Below are 18,268 nucleotides of genomic sequence, written 5' to 3'. Positions count from 1 at the left end.
TCGTATGCAGAACACTGTCGACTGTCGTCTGCCGAACAACGCCGAATTTACTGCATCTTTCACCTGCTGTGAATTTGAGAAAATATTATTTCTTCAAAACTATTAGTAATTGGTATTCATATTTTTAAAGATATATCTTCCACAAACTTGCTAAGTCAGGTAAGTTCAAATTTCTTATAAAAGTGATGCATTTATATGTTGTAATCTTTTAATACCAGTTGAAAATGGATCCGCCGAAAGAGCCAACCAAACCTGGCCTGGAAGTAGAATCAGATGCTGCATTGGCCGCATCTGCTGCCAATGCTGTGGAACAATGGCGAACTTATCAAAACGCCTACGCATTGTACCAGCAACAGCAGGCTGCCTACGACCAGTATATGCAAAAACAGGCAACCATTACCAGCTACGAGGAGCAACAGGCAGCCTACAATCAATATCTGGAGGCGCACAACAGCTACCAGAAGCATCTGGAGCAATATGAGCAACAGAAGGCCTATCAAGAGTTCTACACTGGAGCAGGTAGCACCAACCCAGCTGATGTGGTTGTTCCTCCATATTATCCAACAACGACCGTGTTTCAACAGGCTGGTCCGGGCACGGTGCCTCCCGTTTTTACGACTCCTTTGGCAAATGTTGATCCTTTTTACGGCAGAGGAAATGATCATCGACGGGATCCGGCTACGCTGAAAGATCGGTCATTTATGTCTAAACGTGCCAAAGCATATACGTCGACTAACTATTACGGTAAGATTTGATTCTGCGAACATATTTTTTTGCTTGTTTCTTAACTTCAATTTAAATGATTTGAAACCAGTGGCTTATTTTCTACCCAAACAACGGTAACGCTTATGCGCGGTAGCATCTGAATGAGAAACTATATTTTGTATATTTAACGTAAATTCCTAAAAATGTTAACACAAAATTAGTAACTTTATAACTTTACTGTAATCAAATATTTTTTAGCCAATCCCGATGACGAGCAGCTTTTTCCGCCGGAGTTGAAAAAACTTTTCAAAGATATGGACTGCGGCTTATGCAAGAGCAAAATGAACTCCCATATCTCTGCCAACGTTCATTATCAGTCCAAGGTACACGAGAAAAAGGTGATCCAGTGGCTCTCGGAATGGTGCGAAAGCACCGGAACTCCTATGCCATACCGTGCCCCGCGGAAATCCGTACCGGTTGAGCCCATCGGGCCGAACTCGCTGCGTTGTGAAGCATGTGACTTGCCACTGACTTCGATCCAGCATGCGAACCAACATTACACCGGGAAACGGCACCGGATGGTCGTCAGTGGCAAGAAAACTCCGGCTGGTAGAGGCTACTTCAACAAAGATGGCACATGGACTAGACGGTGAGTTACCTAATTATTTTTTAAAAACTTATTGATTAGAATAAGGCGTTGGAAATGATTCTCATTCAAAGTTTTTAACTGAATTTTTCTCAATATGATACTATGATGTTACATAATGTTTCGAAATTATTATGTACTAGACAAATCAGCCCTGATGAGAGCGCCGCACTCTTTCTAGGTCGACATTATTACAAGCTTGACTACTTTCTTTGATGTTGTTCAACTTACCTTAGGGAATTAATTACGTAACGCAAAAATTGGGAATTTTCAACCCCCCCTCCCCCCTATGTCACACTTTTTGTATGAAACATCTCAAAATTTTGTATGGATCGTCACACTGCTCAACCCCCCCCCCCCTCCCCCTCTAAGCGTTACGTAATTTGTAGACACTCCCTTACTGAAATTTTCATATACATACAGAATAAATATGTACCGTCAAACGGGGTGACTTGTAACACGTTTCAGGCTTCTCTCTTCATTATTCTAAAATAAAAATATTTATTGATTCTTCGATACTTTTAATGCGTCCTCAGTCTACACGCTAACTTTCACCTACTCAGTGACTGAGTAAAATTGTATCGCTCTCTATCTCTTTCTATCCCACAAATTTTTTTCTCAATTTCCGTAAAAAGCAGGACAACTCAAAACTATGAGTAATACTGCTTTTGACGGAAATTGAGTAAAATTTCGGTGGGAAGAAAAGAGATGACAATACTATTTTACTCAGTCACTGAGTAGGTGAAAGTTAGAGTGTAGGGATTAGATGTATAATCAAATATACAACAATAATAAAACTATGAAAATAATATAAAAAATGTGAGTGTTGCAAGTCCCTCCCCTCGGATATATTATCTTGATGCGATGGGTGGGCTTACGCCATTAGCACTGAGATGGCAACCGAAAGACATATCCTGTCGTGGTGGTATCACATGTTAACTATTTTTGTTTGGTGCCGCGTCACATATCTGGCATTAACGCACTGATCTTACGCATGTGCATGAGATACAACGGACATCGTGTTTTGAAGCATTGAATGGTAGTGCAGTCTTTTTTATGCGTTCCCTGATTGCGATGAGTAGATACGCTTAAATCTAGCTAGCTAGGCCAGTCAAAATAGGATCAAGTTAATCTACATTAATAGGGAATTGACTGTTGGATTCACAGAGTAGAAGTTTTTCCGTAACTAGACACGTGGCACCTTCAAGAGCCATAATTAAAAATACCACAAATTATAATGATGGTATACAAACAATCTAACAACGGCTTCATTCTCGATAATTGTTCACTATAGAGCTTGCTGACGTCTAATAATCTTTCTCTAATTAATTGCATATTATTCGGCAACTCGGCCGTACGAAAACCACCATATGCACAGCATATGTTTCGAAATGGACAAATTGATATTAAATTTGCGAAAAAGAATCCACGTGTCTTGGAGGGACTCGAACCCTCAACCTCCTACTCTCTAGATAGACGTGATAACCCCTACACAATAAGACCACTTAAAGGTCACGTTTGCGGAAAAGCCATCAGAATCCGAGTACCAACCTCCACCGCGGTTAGCTCTCTTTTTTGCAAATTGAATATCTTTCGGATGCTTAATTTGTCCAATCTCCACATGTGTTTTACTGTTGTATATCCACAGTCAAGCGAGTGCACATTGTTTATTAAACGAGAGGATCGCACTCCATGCCCCCAGCAACGAGAGTAGGAGGTTGAGGGTTGTCTAGGGTCGATTTCATTATAGTTAATATTGTAAAATCTTACTTGTGTCCAGGCGGGTTTAAAATGCCCTCTTTTTTCTCCACAGAGAAGAACCAGTCCAGGGCTGAAATTCTCTTGAATAAAGAAAAAAAAAGTCACTTATTTCTAAATATGATTGGATCTTAATGTGCCCATGTTTAAGGGAATTTATTTCAGTATCCGTTCAATATTTCCACCACTTAGGATGGGGGAGGGTGTTTGGGCGAGAGCCCCCATGCTCCCCCTTGGACGATCTAATGGCATGGTGCTTGTGTTGAATTCAGTGTCACGGTCTACTGGCTAATTAACAGATGTTACACAATGGAACGGGGTTGTACTTGTCTAAAATTACGGGTTCGAAGCCTTCCGTACCATACTCAATAGGGTGGTTCAAAAAATCGATTTTGCTCCACAGTGTTCATCTGATTGTTCTGAGTGTCCTTTACCATATTCTGAGTGTCCTCTGAAAATTTGAGCTCAATTGGATTAAAACTGATTTAGCACAAGCCGTTTCAAGTTTGCATGCAAATAAGTATGGGGAAATTAATTTTTTCATTATACTGTTAATGACGCTTCCCCATCAAGCGCAGGTTAAAAGAAAACCTATATAGCTAAAAGGAATACTCAACAGCTTTCACTCAGTGAAAACCGCATCTCAATTATTCGTTCCAATAATTAGTAATCGAATTTAATCTATACCGTAATTTTCTGGAGCTAATTGCATAACTCATCAACAGGCAACATTGCTGCTCGTGCTGCGAAAGATAGCACACACAAATTCAGGCTACTATGTTACACTGCACATTTCAGTGATGCCCTCAAAGAAGTTGAACGATCATGACTAAAGGTTCGCAACCTGTCTTAAAATCGATTACTAATTGAATCATTTGGTTGAGAAACTGCATAAGTCCATTTTACACTATTTCGAGAAAACAACAAAAAACTGTTTTTCAACAAACTTGCACCGAATCTTTCGATTTCTTCGATACAGATCAATAGTTTTTGGTAAAACTCAACACCCTGAGGCACTTTCAGTGCAAAAAATGTAAGCAGTACTGTTCGAACATTGCGAATTTTTTTTTTTTTATCATCCATCAAAGCCCATATTCCCAAACCTCTTTGCGAACATCAAATCCAAAGTGCAAATGTGTGTGTGTGGTGCATGGCAGCTGCGTTCGCCGGCCGGCGATGGTCTAGGCGAAGTTTTCCTCCACAACAACGACAACACAGCATCGTGACGGCATCGCTGACAGCAGTGGGCTGATTGGTTCGCGCCAATCCCAGATCGGCAACCAATCACCGTCCAGATGAAAAGCGGAAGAGAAGGAATTCAGCTATAAATATAGATGCCCTAAGCAGAAATTGTCATTACAGTCCACACTTTTGTGCAATAAACATCGCGGAATATTTTGAAATCGTGTTGTTTTTCCCTTCTCCAAGCCAGCCGAAATCCAAACGGTCTTTTTCAAGGCCAAAGAGTTACCGAAATAATTTTCTTCCGAGGTTGAGCTATCACTCGTCGAGGCCACCTTCATCCGAAGGTTCCGCCAGTTCCTGCAATGGTCTAGGATCGACCATTTTTTGGTCCAAACGAACCGGATAGGAGACCACAACCGTGGTGCTTTTCCGTCGCTCCCGGCGACAGTGGTGGACTATCAGCCGATTGGTCCAATTCCGCTCATCCGAGCTTGCTTTTCCGTCGCTCCCGGCGACAGTGGTGGACAATCAACCGATTGGTCCAGTTCCGCTCATCCGAGCTTGCTTTTCCGTCGCTCCTGGCGACAGTGGTGGACAATCAGCCGATTGGTCCAGTTCCGCTCATCCGAGCTTGCATTTTCCGTCGCTCCCGGCGACAGTGGTGGACAATCAGCCGATTGGTCCAGTTCCGCTCATCCGAGCCACTAGAGGATTCCAGCCGTGATTAGCTCAACTTCGAAACTGAGTTAATTGAAATAATTTTCTTCGGCATATATGAGAAGGCGTCGCGGAAAGTTTGTTTCCAGTTCCGGTGAATCCGTTAATAGTTCGCGTCACCGTGGTCACCGTCGCGAGTGCTAATAGCGACACAGACGTGTCCGAAGAAAACAGCAGTGAAGTGAACTTTCTTAAACTGAAGGCGATTGATACTGGAAAGTTCTAGAACATTTGAATGAACTTGTCCGGTCGTGGTTGTGTTTGACTGACGAAAGTAAAGGCGTATTGTGAACTATTTTTCGATGCCTATGGAGCACACGCCAGTAAAAGTGAGTGAAAAAGTGAAAATGCCGGACCTGAAATCAATAATCCACTTACGTGGCCAAGCAAAGGCAAAGGTTACTCGCATTCGAAAGGCGATCGAAGAGGCTGATGCGACTGGTGCACAGTATGATGCCGCTCAGCTGAAAGTGTTGTCTCGAAACCTGGAAAATCATTTCCAAGAGTATTTGGCACTCCATCACCAGGTCATGGCAGCTTGCCCTCCCGAGAGAGTCGAAGAGCAGGACCAGGGATACCTTGTTTTTGAAACCCACTACAACGAGACGTGTGTTCTTGTCGAACGAGCAGCCCAAGCATCTCGTTTTGTTCCCGTTGCTCAACACCAGCCAACAACTGAAAATCCACGAATCATCGTTCAACAGCAGCCATTGAGGGCACCGATTCCGACCTTCGATGGGAAACCAGAGAACTGGCCTCGCTTCAAGGCTATGTTTTCTGACGTGATGCGATGTTCCAACGACTCGGATTGCATCAAATTGTACCATCTGGAACGATCATTAGATGGAGCGGCTTCGGGTATAATCGACGCTCGCACCCTAAACGACAACAACTACACACACGCATGGGAAATTCTCGAGGATCGATTCGAGAATAAACGGGTAATCGTGGATACCCACATCCAAGGGCTGCTGAACCTCCGGCGGATGAGCCGAGAAAACCCGAAGGAGCTACGAGAGCTTATCGATGAAGTGACAAGACATATCGATGGGTTGGTTCTGATAGAAGATAAGCTGGATGGAATCTCCGAAAGATTTGTTGTCAACCTCGTGTCCGGAGCCCTGGACAAGGCTACTCGAAAAGAGTGGGAAGCAACCATCCCACACAAGGCGATACCAACCTACGATGACACCATAACCTTTCTCAAGAAGCGGTGTGCCATCCTCGAACGCTGCGAAGAATCATCGAAATGTCCGATCAACGTGCGACCAATCGTTCCAATAAAGAATCCTGCCAACCCGGTGAGAAATTCCCAAGCCAAAATGTATACTATCATTGGAAGTTCCGAGGCAACCTGCGAACTGTGTCAAGGTGAACATCCCAACTTCAAGTGCGAGTTCTTCCGTGCAATGTCCATTCCTGAACGTCATGCAAAGGTTCGAGAGTTGAGGCTGTGCTACAACTGTTTGCGAAAAGGTCATCCGAGTAGTTCCTGTAGTTCCCCGCGCACCTGCCAGAAGTGTCAAGCACCACACACTATTGCACTTTGAAAACCCACCACAGGTAAATGCACAACCCCTTAATATTCCTCCGGCAACCGCCCAAGCTCTTGATGTGAACCAGAATTTCCCTGTAACTACTACTTGCTCAGTAAGCGAAGCTCCCCATTTTGACAACAGTCTTTTGATGACCGCTGTTGTAAATATTTTGGATAGCAACGGTAAATTTCACGCATGCCGTGCATTTTTGGATTGTGGATCCCAGCCGCACTTGGTGACGAAAAGGTTGATCAATGTGTTGAATCTCCCACGCGTTCCTGCCAAGGTCGAAATTGTTGGAGCCAATGCAAGGAAAAACACTCTTTCAGAAATGGTCAAGGTACAGATTAGTTCGAAACATTCTGATTTCCAAGCAAAGTTGGATTGTCTCGTAACCGATCAAATCACAGGTATGATGCCATCCCGTAAGTTTGATACTCAATCATGACTTCTTCCATCTGGACTACCACTCGCCGACCCAGCATTCCACACACCCGGGGAAATAGACCTTTTGATTGGAATTAAGCTATTTTTTAAGCTCCTTCTGCCTAGTCAGCTGAAAATCTCAGAAGAACTTCCCGTTCTCCAGGAAACTCGCCTAGGATGGGTTATCGCTGGTGCTGTTGATGACGAAACCCCACCTGATCAGGAGCTATGCCATGCTGTTGTCCTAGAGCCATTAGCTGTATCTATGGGAAAGATCAGGTCCCTAGACATTGTTGAACCCTCTCCAGTACTAACTAACGATGCGATGCAGCAGGTTAAACCCACTTTCCTATGCAATGATAAGAACCAGATGAATAAACCCGATGCCGTTACAGACGAGGAATTGTCAGAATGTAAACCAGCTCGGATCGCAACACCAGTTGCTTATTCAGATACGTCTCCTGACCAATGTAATATGCTTCCAACAACCTCAGCAAATTGTCGGTTACGTTCAAAAACTTGAACCAAACGACAAACAAGCCTTGAAATCTGGACAAATTTTCCATTGGCTTGTTTCCATCAGCTCCGACGACCTTCTACATGTTGGTGATTTCATACATAATTCCCAATTTCTCTATGATGTCAAATACAGGGTGGTGCAACTCGATGAGAATCACATTACAAAGTCTCTCGTTTCCTTCCGCATTAACCAACGATCGCTTCACCTACCAATGCACAATGGTCCCAGAGTCGAATCTAGCAAGACAAAAATGTTTGCGCCAAAACTATTAGTTTTAGATATATAGTGTCTTTGGGAAAAAAATTTCATATTTTTTGACGATTTTTTTCCATGTAGTGAAATTAGGGTGGTACCTATATTTCAGAAGTTCATAATATCAACTTTTTAATTTTTCGGTAAAGACTTGTGCAATGTTCCACAAAGTTGTAGAGCAATTAATTTTGAGCAACTTTGTCGAAGAAACCATTTTTCTATCACTTATGGTTCACAAGTTATGAGCTTTTTAATAAATACGTTAGGGCGGTCCCTAAAAATCGGTATTCTTCACATAACTTTTTATACATTCATTTCTCGCATGAACTTTGTTCCGAGCACTTTTAGGACTTTTGAAGACGCACATTTTTGTTAAAGAACCATGAATCTATCTCTTATAACAAAAAAGTTATTCGAGTTTTTGTATGAAAAACATGTTTTTTTCATATGCGTATATTTCAAAATGGAGCAAACCGATTTCCAATCTATTGGTTCTATTAGAAAGCTCACACTTTTCTGCGTTTATGGTGGGAAAACTGAGAGAGCGTTTTTTGTTTGAAGCGTTTCATTTCATTTTGAAAAAAATATGTTTTTAATCGAAAAACGGCTATAACTTGATAAATAAACGAGATAGGTCCATGGGTCTTCAACAAAAAGATATGTCTTTAGAAGTTCTCAATGTGGTCCATACAAAGTATCCCTCAAAAATCAGTACATAAAATATATTTAAAAAACGGTTTTCGTAAGGAAATAAACGTTAGATCGGTCAGAGTAGGCTGAACTAGAGAGCGCATTTTCTCGGTTCACCGGTTCATTCATACTGAATGTTTACATACGCGTTGAGACTGCAATGTCTTTTGTGTGCCATGCTAAACATCAAACAGAAAATCAGGCTACTATGCATATTAATGGTAGTAGCTTGGTTTTCTGTTGGATGTGTAGCGTTAAAAATACGTCACTTTTGAAGTATAGCCTTTGTTACAAGCCTATCTTGTTTTGATTAGTTTTTTTTTTCGGTATCGCCAGTGGGAGAAAACGAAGATGACCAGTGGTTAGCTACTGAAATGTTTTTATTACTATTACATTAAAATCAAATCTTCACATTTGGCCGCCACGTGGTGCATCCTAGCGGTGAATGCTTGGATAGCACGTGCTATTTGTACTGCGGAGAAATTTTTCACATCTATGAGAGCTTTGGAAAATGATCATGAAAGTTGTAATTTTTGTTGCAAGGCACAATAACGTAAAAAAATCATACGCTCTGTCGACCAGCCTACATTGATCTAACTAACGTTTATTTCCTTACGAAAACCGTTTTTTATAAATATATTTTTATGTATTGATTTTTGAGGGATACTTTGTACGGAGCACATTTAGAACTTCCAAAGGCACATCTTTTTGTTGAAGACCCATGGACCTATCTCGTTTATTTATCAAGTTATAGCCGTTTTTCGATTAAAAACATATTGTTTTCAAAATGAAATAAAACGCTTTAAACAAAAAATGCTCTCTCAGTTTTCTCACCATAAACGCAGAAAAGTGCGAGCTTTCGAATAGAACCAATAGATTGAAAATCGGTTTGCTCCATTTTGAAATATACGCATATGAAAAAAACACGTTTTTCATACAAAAACACGAATAACTTTTTTGTTATAAGAGATAGATCCATGGTTCTTTAACAAAAATGTGCGTCTTCAAAAGTCCTAAAAGTGCTCGGAACAAAGTTTATGCGAGAAATGAATGTATAAAAAGTTATGTGAAGAATACCGATTTTTAGGGACCGCCCTAACGTATTTATTAAAAAGCTCATAACTTGTGAACCATAAGTGATTGAAAAATGGTTTCTTCGGCAAAGTTGCTCAAAATTAATTGCTCTACAACTTTGTGGAACATTGCACAAGTCTTTACCGAAAAATTAAAAAGTTGATATTATGAACTTCTGAAATACAGGTACCACCCTAATTTCACTACATGGAAAAAAATCGTGAAAAAATATGAAATTTTTTTCCAAAGACACTATATATCTAAAACTAATAGTTTTGGCGCAAACATTTTTGTCTTGCTAGATTCGACTCTGGGACCATTGTGCAATGGGCCACTTACAAGAAGGAAGTGTTAACCCTGAAATTCTTGCTGGCAAATCAAGAGTTAATTTCACTGCAGCAATCTTCATTCGACAACAAGGACAAACATTGAGAACATTGAGGATCGGGAGCTCGTCACTGTTTATCGCTAAGAGTACGAAGGCAAGGCTCTGGGAAACCGTGGGAAAGGGCACCAAGACGCACCTGAAGAAGATTATATGCAATGCTGCATTGACTTACAACGAGTATTGTTTCATTGGAGTTATCCGTCTAATGGCTATCATCCCGGGCCTACCTTGGAAGATATCCCGGGTTACCGTTTGTCTCGTCGGAAACATCTACAGCAACTGCGAGATAAAACTCCACCGGTCTATATCGTCATCCAGTATCTTAATGGCCCCATTTCCAGTCGAGTCGAAAACCCACAATCCAACAACGTTTCTGAGCTTTACCCGAGGGGTGAATGTTCGCAACCAACATTGCGAATTTTTTTTTTATCATCCATCAAAGCCCATATTCCCAAACCTCTTTGCGAACATCAAATCCAAAGTGCAAATGTGTGTGTGTGGTGCATGGCAGCTGCGTTCGCCGGCCGGCGATGGTCTAGGCGAAGTTTTCCTCCACAACAACGACAACACAGCATCGTGACGGCGTCGCTGACAGCAGTGCGCTGATTGGTTCGCGCCAATCCCAGATCGGCAACCAATCACCGTCCAGATGAGAAGCGGAAGAGAAGGAATTCAGCTATAAATATAGATGCCCTAAGCAGAAATTGTCATTACAGTCCACACTTTTGGCAAAAAACAACGCGGAATATTTTGAAATCGTGTTGTTTTTCCCTTCTCCAAGCCAGCCGAAATCCAAACGGTCTTTTTCAAGGCCAAAGAGTTACCGAAATAATTTTCTTCCGAGGTTGAGCTATCACTCGTCGAGGCCACCTTCATCCGAAGGTTCCGCCAGTTCCTGCAATGGTCTAGGATCGACCAAGTACTCCACAATTGCTCTTCAAAGTACGTGGACATGTGTAGTTTCTCAAACAAACGAAATTTTTTTCATACATTCCTGAACAAAATTTTTTTTTTCGTATTTTTTGCCAGAATACGTATTTTTGGACGAGGATTCAGAATATATAAAAATCTCATTTTGGCCAAAAATGTTACATATGCAGTTTCTCAAACAAACGGTTAATCAATATGCGGTTTTCGTTGGGTTAAAGCTGTTGAGTATTCCTTTTAGCTATGTAGGTTTTCTTTTAACGTGCGCATAATGGAGGAGCGTCATTAACAGTATGATGAAAACATAAATTTCCCCATACTAATTTGCATGCAAACTTGAAACGGCTTGTGCTAAATCAGTTTTAATCCAAATGAGCTCATATTATCAAAGGACACTCAGAACATGGTAAAGAATCAGATGAGCACTGTGGAGCAAAATCGATTTTTTGAACCACCCTAATACTCAATCATAGGACCGAAATGACTGCGGAGTGCTGGCAGCAGTGGCTCGACTGTGATTCTAAATCTTTGACTAACATAATCCAGTTTTTATGAAATCTACGGCGTGAGACCCAAAACAAAGGTCTAATGAAATAATGTCAGATGCCACGGGGGAGTTATAGGATTATTGAAGCGTTGCAATTTCGCCATATTTCATTAATTTGAATTGGACTTCAGAAGAAAGTTCCCCACAAATTGATCAGAATACATGTGATGATAATATTATAAAAAATACAAATCTAACGCTTCCTAAATTTTATATTGAAACTGTTTCACTGCCAATTTCAATCTTAACAACTTTATTGAATAATTTTAAGAACTACTCAACGCTACTATAGTGTATATTTACCAAACTAGTAGCGTTGACAATTTGGTATTCTTTCTCCATAAGAGCGTAACTAAAATAATTGATTTTGCTCACTGAATTCGGTTAAATGAGTTGTTCATATAATTCATACTGTCCATACGTGCGCGGTTTCTGCGAACTGTCCTTTTTTTTTTGAATAAAAGAGCTGTAATTAATACATATCAATGTAAAAACTTGTAATAGCTGTTAACCTAAGTGAATTGAAAAGTTATTCGCCTAGTGGAATTTTATCGTTTTGGTTACGCCCTTGTGATATTCCGTGTGAAAATCTAAGTGACCGAGATACTATCTCTCACTTCTCTATCACTGTTAGAAACCCTTCAATCTGTTATGTATTTTTTTCTATTAGTGATAGAATAGTGAAGAGATAGTATCAATATCCTATCGCCGGAATAAGTTTTTGTTTATCAGATAGATGATAATACCATCATCTAACTGGTAATGTTGAACCTTGCAGATAAGAGATGGGTTCACTCCTGAGTTAAGCGTTGCATTTTATTAGCTATTCAGTTTTTGATGATTCATTCCGGTGGTAAGTACAGGGAGGGGGGGTCGTAGGATCATCCAAGTGAACACCGAATAAAATGCATCATCAATTCAGGGGTACCCTCTGTGCAGAAGCCAGATACGAGGTCTCTGTTAATTTTTGTTTGAGTGTTAGCTGTTCGATCTGATCGCTTATCTGTGCACCAGTAGCAACAACCACGATCGAAGGCTATTATAAGAAACAAAATTACGACCTGAGCGATTGTGATAGCGACCGCATCGGTAATGGCTTCATGCTCTGCATTTGCTGGAAGGTGTTTCTCTTACACTGTTTCCCATCCTGATTTTCAGCGCGAATGCACAAATTGCTTTCTCCTCCGCAATGGCGAATGGTTGAAGATGTGGAACGTCAGAGTGATTGGTAATGTTAACCTAATGCGGTGGATTGACTTCAAAAGAAGCACAATGCTATTGTTTCTTTGGAAATCAATTTCTGTATTGGAATATTGATATGCAACCTGCAACAGTTATTGATTTGTTGTTTTTCTGTGTTTCTTTGTGATGTAGGATGTTTGATGACATGTTCTATAGTTTCTAAATAAAGGTGGCCTTTTTTATATGTATGAAATCAACCCCGAACACTCTTCTGTGTTTGTTGTGTTTAGCCTTTAAATACTATCGAAATATTTTGTGAGGTCTTCATCAGATTGTTTGTATTCTAATGTAGGCAAAAAAAAAACTACTTGGGCAGATTTTTTTCATTCGTTGCCTCTTTCTTTTTCTACCCTTTTCAAATTCTTCCTTTTTTACTTTTTTCTTTACCTTCCTATTTTTCTTATTCTCTTATCTGTCTGTTTATTACTTTCTTTTCATATTATTACCTTCCTTTTGCTTTTGTTTTTTCACATCTGTGTTTTAAGTTTTAGGAGCAGCTCTTATAAGTTAGATTTTAATAATGCTGATCATTTGAATAGGTTCTAGTCAACATTGTTGTTAAGATTTGCTTGATTTTTAGCATATAAAGGAAGGTCTCCTTACTTTTAATACAAGTCAATACAGCTGTTGAGATGTATATCAATATCATCGATATTTTGCTAATATAATTCTTTCTTTTCAAAACCAGTTCTGTCGTCGCTGATGGAAATCCGGACCGTTTCGGAATTGGTCAAACGTTTGTCAACAAGACACACTACAGCCCCTACGATGCAAAGCGAATGCGCTTGGAACCACCGCCAGCCCCTCCGGCGGGACTGCTTGAAAGTGGAAGTGCTAATCCGGAATATTTGGGCACAGCTGTGCCAGTCCCAGTGGTGCAGCAACCAATCATTCCGGCTTATGCTGCTCCGATTGTTGCCACCCCTATGGTCCAGCCTGGCAACGCAGTGGAAGCTGAAGTGCGCAAGAAGGAAGGCGCTGACTGTGTGGACGAAAGCGGAGTGTTCTGTAAAGTTTGTCAAATTGCGGTAACTTCGTCGGCTGTTATGGAAACTCACTTGAAAGGCGTGAAACATTTGAAAAAACTGAAATCGGTCGGTCGTATGCCGCCTCCATCGAGTGTTAAAAGCGGCAGCTCAGCTGAAAGTATTTTGTCTATCTTGACGAATCCTCAGCCACAGCAGAACGATTGGTCACTGTATCGCATGCCGTCTGGTAAGTATTATTGTAAGACGTGCAACTCTATTATGGCAGATGAAAAATTGTTCTCGCAGCATTGGTATGGCAAGAAGCACAAGTTGAAGGCGAAGCAAGAAATGGAAGAGCAGTCAGGTACTGCCGACAAAAAAACAAAAAGCTGGCGTCGCGCGAGAAAACCTTATCAGGTTTAATTTGAATAATGATCACTATTTTGAAAGTATCTTCCTCAGCGATTCCTTTTCTAAAAACCTTCTTAATTTAATATTCGCAACAAATACTATTTATTGAAAATAATATGAACTTATACTTTATCCTATTAATCAAAGTTTAATTAAAAATGTTTATATTCCTATACTGCCGGTACTTTCACATATTCTCGTGATTGAGACGGTCGAAAGCTTTTTCGTAGTCAATGAACATCAAGTAAAGGGACTATTGGAATTCGTTGACCTGCTCCAGAATAATACGGAGCGTGACAATATGGTCCACACAGGATCTTCCGGCACGGAATCCGGCCTGCTGCCGCCGGAGAGTCGCATCGATCTTCTCCTGAATCCGGGCTAGGATAATTTTGCATAGAACTTTGAGAACGGTACACAGCAACATAATGCCTCGCCAGTTATCGCATACAGTCAGATACCTTGCATCCAGTCGACCGGGAAAGTTGCGGTGTCCCAGATATTACGAAAAAAGCGATGCAGTAGTTAAGCGGATATCATGGATTCAGCTTTGAGCATGTCGGCTGATATGCGATCGACCCCTGGGGCTTTATTCGATTTCATGCTTTGGATGGCTGTTTGAATCTCTAGCAGTCGTCCTAAAACAGTATTCTGTAGAGTCGGTCCACCTTCACATGCCTTCAATCGCCCGTCTCTGAGTAAATTCGGGAAAAATTCAGCACTAATCAGCATGTCAATCTCGCCGTTTTCATGGAAATGAGGATCCGCCAATTCATTACGCTCCGGAATGTTTCATTGGCCAATGTCGATGCTCTCAGCCGGCATGGAAATTGTGGGTTTGGGCAGCGTAATGGCAAACATCCGAGGGCTGACTGCACAGCGTTTTTGAAAATGCCTGCAGAATTTCCGATGCCTTGTATAGCCAAGAAATCAGGAAATAGCTCTCGATTGAGCTCTCGACAAAACCTTTCGGTTACAAAGCAATATTGAGAGCATGAGTCAAGCAATGCTCGTGCGAGTTTAGAGTTGCCAAAACGATCCTTCACTCGTACAATGGCGGTTGATAACAAGACTTGGCGTTTGGATGATTGTGCGAGGGAGTGTAGTGCTACCGTGTTCTGAATAGTGTGTGGTGGGTCTGTAGCTGGAAGCGTGTTTGTGTTTTGCGACGGTGTATTGACAACTGTGGGTGGTGTGGATTGGAGTGTGCGGCGTGCTGTGTTTTGGTTTTGTGGTCTCGGTTGTGCTAACTGTTGGATTTGTTGATAGTCTATTGGGGGTCGTCGTGTCGTCTGTGAAACGGAGGATCTTTGTGTTGCATTGTTCGCCGAATCGTTCGACGGATGAAGCAGCGTGTTGTGTCGTTTTCCGCAGTGACGGCAGGATCCCTTTGCTTCACGAGCGTGCTAGATGACCGGCTGAAAGACAATTTAGGCACAATCCGTTTCTCTTCACAGCATCGTACCAATCTGAAAGCTTCATCTTCTGCAGAAAAAGGCCAAATGGAATGGCTCCGAGCAGAAGCAGCATCGCCCGGTAGTGGATGGATGGCTCACTCCAAATTTCGGATTTCTGACCTCTAGTTGAACCGGCCTACTGGATTGGCCAACTGATTGAAGAACTGCACAATGGTTCTTTAAGAAGGTAATCAAGTTGACGTACAGTGGAACTTCTTTCGAGTTGTGATTGGTCTCCCAGAGTCGCAGCGTAACTGGATCTAGTCGTGCGTAAACCATATGGACGAGCATAGTACTCCAGCCAGCTGTATTTTCTCCAATCTTCTCAAGCATTTGAAGATTCTTCTCGAATTCATTGACTACATTATTAAGCAACTCGTAGCTCTCACGTTTCATGAACTCGACGTTGAAAATCGCATCCAAATGCGCCTTCACGATCAGTTTTTTGTTCTGATACCGGTTTTCTAGTGCATTTCAGGCCACGGTGCAATTCGCCGCTGAAAGCTCGATCATCTCTATCTCCTGCAGGGCCTCAGAAGACAAGGATGAGCGAACATACGCGAACTGCGAAATACATCCTTGAATGGGACCCAGTCCCGTAATTTGCCTGAAAACTGCGGTAAGTTGATCTCCGGCAGCTTGATCGACGACATCGAAGAAGCCGAATTCGTTGCCGAACTGTTTTCCTTAACCGTAACACGTAACCGCTCTAAAGTGGCCTTGAGTTTGCAGTACAAATTCTCCACCTCACTGGCAACATCAGCATTCTCAGCATCTCTTTGCATGGACGCAGCCTCCAACTTCGCTGAACGAGCCTTCGCCGATTCGCCTGGTTCTGCTTCATACCTTTCTTCGTCATTTTCGTCGAGACGCACTTCAATCTTCTGCCGCACTTCCGTGAATTCAATGAGTGCCTTGTCCAACAGATGCAAATGGGAATGCAGATGGGAATATTTTCTTCAACGCCGCACAATGTCCAATTGTTCTGCGAATATAAATGGTTCTCCCGCGAAACTGTTATGGACACACGATCGCGAAAATGTCCGGATTCCGCTTGATCTGGCTCTACAAGGACCAAAATTATGTTGCGAGTGAGACACTCGCGAAACTTTGTTTACTAAAAGAACGTTTTATTTTTCCAACAAAACTAAGTCGCTTTATTCCACTGCTCACGATCGCAGTTTATTTACAACTAACTGCTCTGCCGTTTCTACGTTTTTACGCTACAGTGGTAGCTGGTTCGAGCAGGTCCGAAGTAAACTGTCGATCGGTTGATGAACAATAGTATCGGTTCTATCCTACACGCTACTGAACTGAATCACACGGCAGAGTGCGTTCAATGCTATGGCACCAAATGTGAATCGCGTGGTTGCTCTAAAATATTTTATTCATTCCGTGCGCAACTGTGCCTTACTCTAGAAGGTAGATATCTCTTTTATTTCGTGGGTTTAATCCCAGGCTCATATCAATCGCCCACTTTGTATTTTTCCCTAAATGTCTCATGTTCCAGCAATCGATAGAATTGAAAAAGGCAAACATATTGTGTCTATTTCTGTCCGATATTATTGTAGTTTAATACCATTAGGTTAAACGACCATTAGGCTAAACGTCCATTAGGCCAAACGACTTTAGGCCAAATGTGGTACAAGCATACTATTCATGGAGTTAACTCAAAAGTGACAAAGCCCCAAATAGGACTGATATGTAAGTACCAGCAGTATGGGACACAAGCAGCTTTAGTACAGTTTCCTTAAATTTCTCTATTTTTGGGCTTACGATTTAAATTCACACAATCAACACGGTAAAATTGAAAATAAAAAATCACAATTCTTTGCCGCTGTTTGTAAAGTAATGATATCCGCGATTATGTGTGTGTCCCTACATAAGCGTTTTTTCTACGATAGAATAAAATATTCGAGCATATATGCTGGACAATACTTCTGTAATTGTGGTGAAATTTTACAATAAGTTTGATCGTGCACGTCCGATATTGTTTCAGATCTGATCAGATTTTTTATAAGTATATAACAGGAGAATAGAACAGCTTTTTGGTAATTATCACGATACATTTATCGTGAAGTGACTTCAAAAGATTTGTTTTTAATTATCATAACTCCTATTTATCAGCCATCCTTTCCATAAATATTGGAAACTGAATAGCCGTGTGCCGTAGTTTATCATATATTCAAATCAAATTATAAACTGTATAAAGTTTGAAGCTTTTTCTAGGAAACATTCGATAACGACGTTACATAGAGGTTTGCAATTTTTTAATCACTTATTCTTCCCCTTTAATCAATAAAAATATTATATTTATAATATTTCCCCAAACGTACGGATGTTTCCTAGTATAAAATTAACAGGATGAGCCTAAATAATCATGCATACTTGCATTCATGCATGGTAACAGTTCAATAAATGTGTGTAAATAAATTTGTTATAATGATTCTGAAAGAATGTCCTTACTTACTCGATACTTGATGGGCTACAGCTCTTCGATGAACCTACGCCGAATGGAATATCCTTCTCCACTGGACTCAATCCTGGGCCAATGGCTTCCAGTCGCCCTGAACATTGAGCGCCCTCAGGTCCTCCTCACCTGCAAAAAGCCATCGTGTACGCGGCCTTCCACGAAGCCTGCGGCCTCTTCCGGGTTCTCTACTAAATATTATCTTCGCTTGACGTTCTTCCGGCTTACGATCAACGTGACCAGCCTACCGTAGTCTGCCGTGTTGAATAAGCTTAAACACATCCAACCCTGGTACAATTCGTGATTCATGCGACGCCGCTAGATACCGTTCTCCTGTTTACCGCCGA

The 18,268-nt window shown here is 41.4% G+C and overlaps 1 protein-coding gene across 1 annotated transcript; it reads left to right on the top strand.

Moving 5' to 3' along the window:
* LOC134220783 (zinc finger protein 385B-like) lies at positions 1-17,878 on the top strand. Its single transcript, XM_062699884.1, has 4 exons — positions 1-159; positions 219-744; positions 964-1,354; positions 13,304-17,878. Exons 2-4 carry the CDS (start codon positions 225-227, stop codon positions 14,004-14,006), a joined length of 1,614 nt encoding a protein of 537 aa, XP_062555868.1. The 5' UTR covers positions 1-159; positions 219-224; the 3' UTR covers positions 14,007-17,878.
* Positions 17,879-18,268: the final 390 nt, after the last annotated feature.

Source organism: Armigeres subalbatus, chromosome 3 (genome assembly GCF_024139115.2).
Source record: "Armigeres subalbatus isolate Guangzhou_Male chromosome 3, GZ_Asu_2, whole genome shotgun sequence".
In the NCBI taxonomy this organism is placed as follows: Eukaryota; Metazoa; Arthropoda; class Insecta; order Diptera; family Culicidae; genus Armigeres; species Armigeres subalbatus.
This window is presented reverse-complemented; position numbering and strand designations above follow the sequence as displayed.